The following is a 14569-nucleotide window of genomic DNA, read 5'->3' as shown; positions in this document are numbered from 1 at the left end:
GATTAGTAAACGTGGGGGCAAGTACTCACTTTACGTATCTCACAACCAATGTCACCTGCCTAGGCGCAAAAGCAATTTGCTTAAGACTTCTGAATAGTAGGCCCAGTCAGGCTGCTTCAAAAGTCTGTAAGGACTTTATGGATAGGTCCAAGACCCTTTGGGGCATATGCCAACCCTGTATAAGAGCATCAGTCACCAGACCAGTGCAAGAGATGGCAACATACTGCAACCATGGCAGTATGCCATCTTAAGCTGCAGTCTACTTAATGGAATGCTCAGTGACCATAAAGCTGCAGTACTCCATTGAATAGTTTTGCACTATGCAGCTGTAGTTACTGGCTCTGGGATTCAAATGCCTTTTCCTCAAAAGGTGACAGATTCAAGTTGAAGGACCCTGCACTTAAGACATAAAACCAGGCCTAGTCAGTCAAGCACAGGACGCCCAGAGAACAAACCCTCCAATGGCTATAGCTGCTTTTGATGTATGACTTCCTTATCGTGACATCCTGTTTGACCGAGAACTTATCAGTTTCCAATCGAACAGCACCTCCATCATAAATACCACCTAATCCCACCTGCTGCTGAAACCCTCATTTGTGCCTTTTGTCACCCCCAGACTTCATTATTCCAATGCTCTCCTGGCCAGCCTACCCTCCATAACCTTCAGTACAACCAAAATTCTGCTGCACATGTTTCAATCCTGCACCAAGTCCCATTTGCCCATCATCCCCGTTCTCGCTGGCCTACACTGGCTCCAGGTTCTCCCAAGGCCTCAAACTGAAAAAATATCATTGTGTTTAAATCCATCCACGACCTTGCCCTTCAATACTGGCAGCTTCCTCCAGACCTACACTCAAGACTTTCCGTTCCTCTGGTTCAGGCCTCTTCTGCACTCTACTCCCTATCACTGATTGCTATGCTTCCAGCTGCCTAGGCTAAACTCTCCCTAAATCCTTCTGCCTCCCTCCTCTCCTTTAAGATCCTTCTTAAAACCCACCTCTGATCAAGCTTTTGATCACCATTCCTAATGACTGTTTCTTTGGCTTGGTGTCCTTTTTTACCTGCACCTGTGAAGCGCCATGGGATGTTTTTCTATGTTAAAGATGCTTTATAAATGCAAGTAATGGGTGTTACTGGTTTCCTGAGGAACAGTAATCCAGCCTGGCAGTCCAAACAGGACCGTGCAACTCTAATCTATGTGCACCTACCCAGATTGCTTTGGAATGCTGACTTGACTCTTGCATCAAGGGCATTCACAACTGAAGTGCTGTAATATTATACACTTGTGTAATGTTATCTGCAATAGTCTGGGCTGTAGCTGTATTGATCTCCAGTTACCAAGACAGCCCGATAGGAAGTCACTCATCAGGTATCTTGAGAAGGCTTTGGTCCCACTTATGCAGCCCTTTTGGCCCCTTTTCAAGGATAATGATCAATTTCCTATACTTAGTCTGTTTAGGAAAGACCAGTGGCAAGTCTGTTACCAACTATGGAAATAATGCCAAACTGTCTCCCAATACCGACAATGGCAGCTCACCTAGAAAAGAACCAAATCTTGAGAATACCTCTAAGTAGCCTAAAAGGTAGAGTATATACCAAGTTTCTCACTTGCCAGTATAGTTACTTCTCAAGATTTTGAGAAGTAACTATACTGGCAAGTGAGAAACGTAAAAGGAGTGGTTAAATTAGCTCTGAAGACACGGTTTCACCTCAATGCTTGAGATCATACAATTTGTAAGTCTGTTTCGGTATTTCCCCTCCAAGTCTCACCATCTCGACTTAAACTGACCCTTCGTCATTTCTGGATCAAAATCCTGTAACACTCCACTTAGTTTTGTGGGTTTACCTCCATAAGTACTGGAGTAGTTCAAGGATAAGGCCCACCACCTTCTCAGGACAATTAGGGATGGGCAATAAATGCAGCCTTGCTAGAGTCACCCACAAACAGATAATCTAGTAAGATATTAAAAATGCATCTGCAAGTGATTCTGGGAGGGTCATGTGTGACTAAATGATATTTCTCCAAAAGTTACACGACAGGATCCTGAATTTCCCCCTGCCAAATATTAAGCAGTGTTTATCTTCATTATTTTTAATAACTCATCCAAATGAGTTCAAACACTCCCCTTCACTTGTATTTTATCTATCAAAAAAAAATTGAACCTCAATATCTGCAAAGGCAATTTTTTGGCTGAAGCAGCAAGTGGCAGCATGATGAGCCTTCAGCAGCTGATCCATATTTAAATAACCTCGACTTATAACTGCACAGAACTGTCAATGGACCATCACAATCTTGAAGCATTGTTAAAATTGCAAGTATCCTTCCTAAAAAGTTATCTAATACCTCCCAACATCACTCCCTTTGCACAGCGATCTTAACCCCCCCCCACCCACCAACAAAGAAGCCGTTTAAGTCTCTGCTCACCACTACTGAGCACGAGCTCGAGCCTCTGCCGTGGCACCTGCCCCCAAAGGTAAATGGTTCCTCCCCTCAGATGAAAATGGGTCCTGGCATAGTGCCATCCATCCTTTCTAACCAGGCACACCCACTTTTTCAGTGATCTGTATACATCCTGGATTCCCATGAGTTTGCTGATCTTAGCAGCTACAGTTGGATTTAGTAGCCTGGGATTGGGAAGAAGGTAGAAAGGGGGAAAAAAAGAAGAAAGTTGCCACTGATTGCTATCCAGTGAATCCAGCTGAAAAATATGCATTTTGGATGTTAAGTACAAGTACAGCTGTGACGCTGCCACAATTTAGTAGCTTTCAAAAATTCACCATCTAGGCTGTCATATGAAGACTAGCCAAAAGGAAGATGTACTGCGGAGTTACTGATCTCTGCAGAACCATTCCTCAGTAAGTCAGGCAACCAAAGCCAGAGCTCCCTGGATGATGAAAGATAAGACAGTAAGATGAAGCAGAAAAAGGGGGCATACAACATGTCAGGTTGATAAATACAAGTGAGAACCAGGCTGAATATAGAAAGTTCAGAGAAGAAGTGAAAAAGGAAATGAGGGGCAAAGAGTATGAGAATAGACTGGCTACTAACAAAAGGGAATTCAAAAGTCTTCTATAGGCATATAAATAGTAAACAGGTAGTAACAGGAGGGGTGGGGCTGATTAGGGACCAAAAAGGAGACCTTCTCAGAGGCACAGGGCATGGCTGAGGTACTAAATGAGTACTTTGCATCTGTTCTCATCAAGGAAAACGATGCTGACAAAGTCACAGTAAGAGGTAGTTGATGGGCTAAAAATTGATAGAGATACTAGAAAGGCTAGCTGTACTTAAAGTAGATAAGTCACCAGGTCCGGATGGGATGCATCCTAGGTTGCTGAGGGAAGTACGGGTGGAAATTGCGGAGGTACTGGCCATAATCTTCTAAACATCCTTAAATATGGGGGTGGTGCCGCCAGAGGACTGGAAAATTGCAACTGTTACAACCTTTTTTCAACAAGGGTGTAAGGATAAACTCAGCAACTACAGGCCAGTCAGTTTAACCTTAATGGTGGGGAAACTTTTAGAAATGATAATCCGGGACAAAATTAAGAGTCACTTGGACGAGCGTGGATTGATTAAGGAAAGCCAGCACGGATTTGTTAACAGCAAATCGTGTTTAACGAAGCTGATTTCTTTCATCAGGTAACAGAGGGTTAATGAGGGCAATGCAGTTGATGTGAATATGGATTTTCAAAAAGCAGTTGATAAAGTGCCAAATAGGCTCGTCAGCAAAATTGAAGCCCAGGGAATAAAAGGGGTAGTGGCAGCATGGATATGAAATTGGCTAAGTGAGAGGAATCAGTAGTGGTGAACGGTTTTTTTTGGGACTGGAGAGAGGTGTATAGTGGTGTCCCCCAGGGGTCAGTACTGGGACCACTGCTTTTCTTATCTATATCAATGACTTGGACTTGTGTACAAGGCACAATTTCAAAATTTGCAGATGACACAAAACTTGGAAGGGTAGTGAGGAGGATAGTGACAGACTTCCTGGCACCACGGGTGGCTCTGCTGCACAGGCTGGGAGGAAAAAGAGTGGAAGAGCTATAGTGATAGGAGACTCAATTGTAAGGGGAATAGACGTGCTAGTCAGAGTAGAAATAGGAGGATATTTCAAATGAATACGTGGCTAGAGGAATGGTGCAAGGGGGAGGGATTCAAATTCCTGGGACACTGGAAACGGTTCTGGGGGAGGTGGGACCAGAACAAACCGGACGGTCTGCACCTGGGCAGGGCCGGGACCGCTGTCCTAGGAGGAGTGTTTGCTCGTGCTGTTGGGGAGGGTTTAAACTAAAGTGGCAGGGGGTTGGGAACCTGAGCAGGGAGACAGAGGAAAGCGTAACAGGAAGGGACAGAAGGTATGGAGTAATAGGTAAAGTGTTAAAAAAGGAAAAAGCAGGAACTAAGCGTCACAAAACAGATTTGAAAGTTCTTTATCTGAATGCACGTAGCATTCGTAACAAAATGGACGAGTTAACGGCACAAATAACTACGTATGGGTATGATCTTGTGGCCATTACAGAAACATGGCTGCAAGGTGACAACGACTGGGAATTAAATATGCCAGGGTATTTAACAATCAGGAAGGACAGGCAGGAAGGAAGGGGAGGTGGGGTGGCTATGTTAATAAAGGAAGGAATCACTAATACAGATAAATGATATTGGGACAAAGCATCAAGATAATGAAACAGTTTGGGTAGAGATAAGGAATAATAAGGGGAAAAAAACACTAGTGGGCGTAGTATATAGGCCTCCTAATAGTTGCAACTCTGCTGGAAGAAGTATTAATCAGGAAATAGTCGGGGCATGTAATAAGGGAACACCTATAATTATGGGGGATTTTAACTATCATATTAACTGGACAAATCAAATCGGGCAGAGCAGCCTTGAGGAAGAGTTCATTGAGTGCATCAGGGATGGATTTCTTGAGCAGTATGTAACTGATCCTACAAGGGGGCAGGCAACCTTGGACCTGGTCCTGTGTAATGAGTCAGGATTAATTAATAATGTCCTAGTTAAGGATCCCCTTGGAACGAGCGACCACAACATGGTTGAATTCCATATCCAATTAGAGGGTGAGAAGGTTGATTCTCAAACAAGCGTACTGAGCTTGAATAAAGGAGACTATGATGGTATGAGAGCAGAATTGATTAAAGTGGACTGGGAAAATAGATTAAAGGGTAAGACGGTACATGAGCAGTGGTGTTCATTTGGGGAGTTATTTTACAACTTTCAAAATAAATATATTCCACTGAGGAAAAAAGGGTGTAAAAGAAATGACAGCCATCCGTGGCTAAGTAAAGAAATTAAGGATAGTATCCGACTAAAAACAAGGACATATAAGGTAGCCAAACTTAGTGGGAGGATAGAAGATTGGGAAGTCTTCAAAAGACAGCAAAAAGTAACTAAAGGATTGATTAGGAAAGGGAAGTTAGATTATGAAAAGAAATTAGCAAAAAATATAAAAACAGATAGCAAGAGTTTCTATAGTTATATAAAAAGAAAAAGGGTGGCTAAGGCAAACGTCGGTCCCTTAGAGGATGAGACCGGGAAATTAATGGTGGGAAACATGGAGATGACAAAAATGCTGAACAAATATTTTGTTTCAGTCTTTACGGTAGAGGACACTAAGAATATCCCAACACTGGACAAACAGGGGACTGGGGGGGGGGGGGGTGGGCGGGGAGGAGCTAAATACGATTAAAATCACTCAGGAGATGGTACTCAGTAAATTAATGGGACTCAAGGCGGATAAATCCCCTGGACCTGATGGCTTCCATCCTAGGGTCTTGAGGGAAGTGGCAGTAGGGATTGTGGATGCTTTGGTGATAGTTTTCCAAAATTCCCTGGACTGAGGAGAGGTCTCGGCAGATTGGAAAACTGCTAATGTAACACAGTTATTTAAAAAGGGTAGTAGGCAGAAGGCTGGAAATTATAGGCCAGTTAGCCTAACATCTGTGGTGGGTAAAATTTGAGTCTATTATTAAGGAGACAGTAACGGAACATTTAGATAAGCATAATTTAATAGGACAAAGTCAGCATGGCTTTATGAAGGGGAAGTCATGTCTGACAAATTTGCTTGAGTTCTTTGAGGACATAACGTACAGGGTGGATAAAGGGGAACCAGTGGACGTAGTGTATTTAGACTTCCAGAAGGCATTCGACAAGGTGCCACATAAAAGATTATTACTTAAGATAAAAAATCACGGGATTGGGGGTAATATTCTGGCATGGGTGGAGGATTGGTTATCAAACAGGAGGCAGAGAGTTGGGATAAATGGTTCATTCTCGGACTGGCAACCAGTGACCAGTGGTGTTCCACAGGGGTCGGTGCTGGGTCCCCAACTCTTTACAATCTATATTAACGATTTGGAGGAGGGGACCGAGTGCAACATATCAAAATTTGCAGATGATACAAAGATGGGAGGGAAAGTAGAGAGTGAGGAGGACATAAAAAACCTGCAAGGGGATGTAGACAGGCTGGGTGAGTGGGCGGAGATTTGGCAGATGCAATATAATATTGGAAAATGTGAGGTTATGCACTTTGGCAGGAAAAATCAGAGAGCAAGTTATTTTCTTAATGGCGAGAGACTGGAAAGTACTGCAGTACAAAGGGATCTGGGGGTCCTAGTGCAAGAAAATCAAAAAGTTGGTATGCAGGTGCAGCAGGTGATCAAGAAAGCCAACGGAATGTTGGCTTTTATTGCTAGGGGGATAGAATATAAAAACAGGGAGGTATTGCTGCAGTTATATAAGGTATTGGTGAGACCACACCTGGAATACTGCATACAGTTTTGGTGTCCACACTTAAGAAAAGACATACTTGCTCTCGAGGCAGTACAAAGAAGGTTCACTCGGTTAATCCCGGGGATGAGGGGGCGGACATATGAGGAGAGGTTGAGTAGATTGGGACTCTCCTCATTGGAGTTCAGAAGAATGAGAGGCGATCTTATTGAAACATATAAGATTGTGAAGGGGCTTGATCGGGTGGATGCGGTAAGGATGTTCCCAAAGATGGGTGAAACTAGAACTAGGGGGCATAATCTTAGAATAAGGGGCTGCTCTTTCAAAACTGAGATGAGGAGAAACTTCTTCACTCAGAGGGTGGTAGGTCTGTGGAATTTGCTGCCCCAGGAAGCTGTGGAAGCTACATCATTAAATAAATTCAAAGCAGAAATAGACAGTTTCCTAGAAGTAAAGGGAATTAGGGGTTACGGGGAGCGGGCAGGAAATTGGACATGAAGCTGAGTTCGGATCGTCAATGCCCTGTGGGTGGCGGAGCGGGCCCAGGGGCTGAGTGGCCGGGTCCTGCTCCTACTTCTTGTGTTCTTTAGATTTGTGGTTGGGATCAGATATGATCTTATTGAATGGCGGAGCAGGCTCGAGGGGCCGATTGGCCTACTCCTGCTCCTATTTCTTATGTTCTTATGATATAGACAGGCTGGTGGAACAGGCGGATGAAATTTAACGCAGAAGCGTGAAGTGATACATTTTGGTAGGAAGAACGAGGAGAGGCAATATAAACTAGATGGGACAGAAACTGGGGGTATACATGCACAGGTTGTTGAAGATAGCAGGGCAGGTTGAGAAAGCAGTTAAAAAAGCATGCGGGATCCTGGGCTTTATAAATAGAGGCATAGAGTACAAAAGCAAGGCGGTTAAGAAGAACTTTTATAAAACACTGGTTCAGCCACAACTGGAGTATTGCGTCCAATTCTGGGTACCGCACTTTAGGAAGGATGTGAAGGCCTTCGAGAGGGTGCAGAAAAGATTTACTAGAATGATTCCAGGGATGAAGGACTCCAGTTACATGGATAGACTGGAGAAGCTGGCATTGTTCTCCTTACAGCAGATAAGGTTGAGAGGAGATATGATAGAGGTGCTCAAAATCATGAGGTGTCCAGACAGAGTAAAGAGAGAAAGCTGTTCCCATGGGCGGAAGGGTCGAGAACCAGAGGACACAGATTTAAGGTGATTGGTAAAAGGACCAAAGGCGAAATGAGGAAAAACTACTTAAAAAAAAAATTGCAGCACGTTGCAATGATCTGGAACGCACTGCCTGAAAGGGTGGTGGAGGCAGATTCAATTGTGGCTTTCAAAAGGGAAAAAAATTTGCAGGGCTACAGGGAAAGGGCGGGGGAGTGGGACTAGTTGGACTGCTCTTGCCGAGAGCTGGCACGGGCTCGACAGGCCAAATGGCCTCCTTCTGTGCTGTAACCATTCTATGAAGTCAGCATCTTCCTGAGGGTGGGGGTGGGGAAGGAGAAATACATCAATTTTCAGTATACCCATTTAGTACAGTCACATTTGGAGACAAACCAGTACACTAACACCTTATTCCTAGCAGTTAGAGATCACAAATTTCAGGTCCCAGGAAAAAAGTACAACAGACTTCCACTGCTTCTCTAAATATTTCAGAAATAGAACCCTAAAGTCACTAGGTGGAAAACTATGCAATTTATCTCTTATTTAACATTAGATTTACTGCAACACCATACATACTGATCTTTCAAGTTGACAATTTAGGCGAACTAAAGAATACATGGAACATTTTCTGACAGCAAACTATAACTGCTTGAATTAGTTCTTTTTAAAATTGTGAAGTTGCATGGAGAAGATAAATGCAAGTTCTTGAACAACTTTCTAGTGTGACAAGATCTATACCCCAACTAAATATTTCATGTTTCAACATACCTTTCTTGTCATCCCCAGCAGCCACTTCAGCTAAGTAACGATAGTAATCTCCCTTCATTTTCAAGTAGAAAACTTTGCTCTCTGCAGCAGAAGCATTGGCAATCAGGTATTTATCAAGAAGACCCTGTTAATTTGAAGTACAGGACAGATTAAAAATGTACAAGAGCATTGTTTTAGATATATAAACAATTGAACAATTATCGATTGGGATCAAATTTTTAATGTATCTCAATGTTTTACACAGATTTCTACATTACATTGATGATTCAAATGTAAAGAAATTAGAAATCTCAAAATTCATCAATTTTCTGTTAAAAGCTTTTGATCACAGTCCTGGAACATCCAAGAGATATTGGATTATAGTGTGGATAGACCATCGACTATATTCTATGCGGATAGTCTTCCATACCAAGGGAAACATTAAGGACTCTATTTCTTTAAAGTCAGCACTATGGTGGCCATGAAGCATTGCCCATCTCAACATCTTAGTCTCCTTTACCACCTCAAATCTCAACTAAAAAAACAAGCTCAAGTACGATTGCATGGCTTTCAGTCGACCCCAGGATCTCTGCTATTCTTCACATGTAGGCCTGGACTGTAAGCATCAGCAAGCTATTTCCTTTTTTGCGGCGGGGGAAAAAGGAAAAAAACAGGGACAAGTTACAGCTAAGCTGACCTTACCGTCAACAAGAAAATCTCCATGTACACTTTGTAGCAGCTCAATGGCTGACTGTATCCTAATCCTTTTTTCTCTTCTCTTCTCTTCTGCCCCCCACCCCAACTTTCTCCTCCCCACCCTCCTCTTTCTCCTCCCTCTTCTGACACAGGCAGAATGTGCCAAATGGCTTTCTTTCATACTGAAATTTCTGATTATATGTAATTGCTTTGCAGATGGAATTACGAGGCTATATATTTTAGGCAAAAAAAGATGGCCAGCACAAGTGGAATGTGTTCTACCTTTCTTTGGATGATTACCGAAAAGATGAGGGGGGAAAGTTAATTAGCCCCGTTGGCTGAAATAGGAGCATGCAGGATAAGAGTCTAGGAAAGAAACAATGGCTTTAAATGGGCATGAAATAAACTAACTTGGTACAATGGTCTTAAGTGGGTGAGACACAAATTCACTTGGTACAAGATTCAAACCTCAGGTAGGTATTAATTGCCACATGAAAGGTTTGATTTTCTACATGCCACTGATAAACGTGCATACTGAGTACTTAACCAAGCTTTCCTCCAAAAAGGTGGGCAATAGCTGACACTTGAACAGGTCTTGTGTTAACCAAAGTCAGGACAGCTAGAGATGAAGTGTAATACTGATCATCTGAAGAACACGTATAATAGTTGAAAAGTTAAGTTGGAAGCCACTATAAAAAGAAACTTTAATCGGCTGGCACTCTAGCTTAACGAGAGACAGCAAGGGCCATGTAGGCCTTACTTCTAAGGCAGATCCCATGAATGCACATATGTCTCGACCAGGTTTTCCTTGATAGCAAGTTACTAGGGTGCTTATTCATTGGTGAGAACTGGATGGAGCAGAAGATTAACCCATTTTATTGCCAATGTTCAACTGACTTATTCCAAAACAATGCTGAGAGATCTGGATAATCCTACACATCAAAGATCTGAGCCTTCATTAGATTTACAGGGTTGGATCTCATTATCGTGAAGGATGCCCACTAATATTCTGGTCCCTACAAGGTATTGAGTAGTTATTGTAAACAATTTTACAACACCAAGTTATAGTCCAACAATTTTATTTGAAAATCACAAGCTTTCGGAGGTATTGTTCTGTGATTTATAAATGCGAAAGGTTCGAGGATTTCTTGACATTCACCTGAGGAAGGAGGAAGCCTCCGAAAGCTTGTGATTTTCAAATAAAATTGTTGGACTATAACTTGGTGTTGTAAAATTGTTTACAATTGTCAACCCCAGTCCATCACCGGCATCTCCACATCTTGAGTAGTTATGTCATCAACAGTACCACACATGCGTAGTTTAGTTGCAAATTCCAAAAGGCTTAGATCCAGCACCAATAAAACTGCAATCAGACCTGCGTGCAGTGCTTTAATACCATTAGGTTGGGAAAGCATTCAAGCTGCATGGCCCTAAAGCACTCTAGTGGTACTTGACACTGCATTGACTATCTGGGACTTCAGTGAGGATGTAACATATCCCCAACATGCTCAAGATTTACCAGACTATTTCCAGAATGAGAGCAAACCTTTAAGGGTAGAGACACATACTGCAATCCAAGAAAGGCAGAATGGATGAAACGGACATACTTCAGGATATAATGTATTTAGAAAAGATAGGGAAGGAAAAAAGGGGGTTGGAGTAGCTGTACTAATTAGACACAACGTAATGTCAATAGAAAAAAGGGACACAAGTAATATTAAGATAGAAAAAGAATCCATATGGATTGAGACAAAAGGATAAGAAGGGATCAATCATGTTAATAGGCATATTCTACAGACCACCCAGTAGTGCAAGGGGAGTGGAGGAAGAAATACATAGGCAAATCTGAAATGTGTAAAAAAAATCAATAATCGTGGGAGATTTCAACTATCACCAAATAAACTGGCAAGATGGAGGGAAAGGGAATGGAGTTTTTAAACAGTGTGCACATGACTCCTTTCTTACCCAGAATGAGTGTAGCCCAAGAGAGGAATCACTGCTGGATCTAGTAATGGGAAATGAACCAGAGCAGATGAGAAGCAAGCGTAAGGGAACATCTAGGCAATAGCAAGAACAAGGTTTAAAATAATGATTGAGAAAGATGTAAGTACGAAAAAGACCAAAGTAATAGATGGGAAAAAAGCTAATTTTGAGGGGAGGAGTGGAACAAGGGAAGGTAAACTGGAAACAAATTTTGATAAAGGGATAGGAATGCAGTGGGAAATATTTAAAACTGTGATCGAGAGTTCAGGAGAAATATATTCCTCAAAAGCAAGAACAAACTAGCCAATAATGAAACACCATGGGTGAATAACCAGAAACGGGCAAAATTGAAACTAAAAAAAGCCATACTCTATACACAGACAATAAAGGAGGATTACAAAAGGGAACACAAAGAGGTTAGGAAAGATGTCAAAAAAAATTAGGAAAAGCAAAGAGGAACTATGAAATTAAATCAAGCAATATAAAAAGTAAAAGTATTCTACACACTAAAAAGATAAATCAAGATAGGGCCACTAAGGGGGAAGACACGATAAAACTCAAGGAATGACAGCCAGATGGCAGAAATATTGAATAGTTACTTTGCCTCAGTATTTACCAGGGAAACTAACATGTGGTATGACATTAGAAGAGATGATCAAAAACAGTATAAAGACATGGAAGATAGAAAGTGGTGGGGGGGGGGGGGGGGGAGATAATTGATAAACTAATCAAACTTAGAGAGGAGAAAACCCCTAGTCCGGATGGACTGCATGCGTGCATATTAAGAATTAGGGAAGAGATAACAGAGGCATTACATATATACAAAAATTCATTAGAAAAGTGAACAGTGTCAGAGGACTGGTGGCCAGCTAATGTTATTCCTATATTTAAAATGGGAGGTAGAACAAGTCCAGGGACCTAACATCAGTGGTAGGAAAGGTAATGGAATCTTTATTCAAAGATGTAATAGAAAAACATCTAGAAAACAAAAGTAGAGTAGTCAACACCAGTTTCAGAAGGGAACATCATGTTTGACCAACTTTATGAATTCTTTGAAGTAAAAGGGTAGACAAGAGTAATGCACTAGATGTAATATATTTGGATTTTCAAAAGGACTTCGATAAGGTACCACATTGTAGACTCATGACTAAGGCATTTGGAGTCAGGGAACAGGAAGCAGAATGGAGCGCTACAAAACAGAAAACAGTAGGGGTTACGGGTAGCTGTTCAGACAAAAGGTGGAAAGTGCCACCAGGATCAGTGCTGGGACCACTGTTCACAATTTGCATCAATGATTTGGACTTGGGAATCAGAAGTACAATTTCAGAATTTGCAGAAAACATGAAATTGGGCAGTGTAGTTAATAAACAGGAAGAGTTAAAATGCAAAAAGGCATTAATAAACTTGCAGAATATAATTGGCAAATGAATTTCAATGCAAGTGTGAGGTGGTGCATTTTGGTAGGAAGAATAAGTAGGCCACATATTGCTTGGATAATAGTCTAAATGAGGTAGAGGAGCAAGGGATCTCAGGGTAGTTACACAAATCACTAAAGGCCATAAAAAAGGCAAACCTAGCAGTGGGTTCATTTCTAGAGGGATAGAATTGAAAAGCAGAGAAGTTATGTTAAACTTGTATCAAACCTTGGTGAGACCACTTGGAGTATAGTTCTGATCTCCATATTATAAAAAGATAGAGGCATTGGAGAAGGTGCAAAAAAGATTGACAAGGATGATACCAGAACTGAGAGGATGCACTTATCAGGAAAGACTAAACAGGCTGCGGCTCTTTTCTCTAGAAAAGAGAAGGCTGAGGGGTGACCTGACGAAGCTCTTTAAGCTTATGAATGAGTTTGATAAGGTAGATGTAGAGAAATTGTGGGAGTCCAAAACTAGATCAATATAAAATAGTCACAAATAAATTCAATAAGGAATTCAGGAGAAACCTCTTTACCCAAAGAGTGGTAAGAATGTGGAAGGTGCTACAAGGAGTAATTGAGGCAAATAGCATAGATACATTTCAGGGGAAGCTAGATAAGCACACAAGGGAGAAAGGAATAGAAGGGTATGTGGATAGGGTTAGATGAAGTAGGGAGGGCTTGTGCGCAGCATAATCTCTGGCTTAGACCACTTTGGTCAAATGGCCTGTTTCTGTGCTGTAGACTCAGTGTAATTATGTTAAGGATGGATAGAAATTCAAGACCAAATGGGAGATGCCTGAACTCATTCACCCCAGTAGAAATTGGACGACAAAAACCAGGAAGGCTTAAGTACTCGGCTGGAGTTTAATGGGCATTAAACTTGGCTTCACCACTGCTGGGCTGCAGAGGGGTTGGGGGAGTTGGGAATCCCAGTCAGTGATCCAAAAGATCTCCCATCCTTTTTGGTGATATTATAAGACTAGAATCTGAAGTTTTTCTAGCTTAAGGGCACATTGTATACTGCATGCAAAGGCAGTTTCTACACCTCTTGGGCCAAAGGACCCGACACAATCCTGGAGTGAAGGGCAGAAACTCACTTGAATCTTGGAGTGGGGCACATACTCCTGACACTCAGCCACTTGATGATAAACTGCTCATCTCCAAATAATTCTGGTCCTCACTGGAAAGTTTACTAGTCGGGGCTGTGAAGGAGTGACAAGTCACTGTTGAGGTCACTTCATCATAGAATCAAAGTTATGGCACAGATGGAGGCCATTTGGCCCATCGTGTCCGTGCTGGCCGAAAAAGAGCCATCCACCTTAATCCCATTTTCCAGCACTTGATCCGTAGCCCTACAGCTTACAGCACTTCAAGTGCACATCCAAGTACTTTTTAAATGAGTTGAGGGTTTCTGCCTCTACCACCCTTTCAGGCAGTGAGTTCCAGACCCCCAACACCCTCGGGAAAAAAAATTCTCCCCAGCTCCCGTCTAATCCTTCTACCAATTACTTTAAATCTATGCCCCCTGGTCACTGACCCCTCTGCTAAAGGAAATAGGTCATCCCTATCCACTATCTAGTCCTGCCATAATTTTATATACTTCAATTAAATCTCCCCTCAGCCTCCTTTCTTCCCCCAAAGAAAACAACCCCAGCCTATTCAATCTTTCCTCATAGCTAAAATTCTTCAGCTGGCAACATCCTTGTAAATCTCCTCTGTACCCTTTCTAGTGCAATTACATCTTTCCTGTAATGTGGTGACCAGAACTGTATACAGTACTCAAGCTGTGGCCTAACCAAATT

The 14569-nt window shown here is 42.0% G+C and overlaps 1 protein-coding gene across 1 annotated transcript in view; it reads right to left on the bottom strand.

Moving 5' to 3' along the window:
* The window catches only part of LOC137320257 (14-3-3 protein beta/alpha-A-like), a 36120-nt gene that overhangs the window by 5738 nt on the left and 15813 nt on the right, over positions 1-14569 (bottom strand). The window contains 1 exon segment of the mRNA XM_067982034.1: positions 8690-8813. Within this exon segment, the coding sequence (XP_067838135.1) occupies positions 8690-8813 (124 nt within the window).

This window comes from Heptranchias perlo, chromosome 3, assembly GCF_035084215.1.
Source record: "Heptranchias perlo isolate sHepPer1 chromosome 3, sHepPer1.hap1, whole genome shotgun sequence".
NCBI classification, from domain to species: Eukaryota; Metazoa; Chordata; class Chondrichthyes; order Hexanchiformes; family Hexanchidae; genus Heptranchias; species Heptranchias perlo.
Note: the sequence above shows the minus strand (reverse complement) of the source record. Positions and strands in the feature narration are given on the sequence as shown.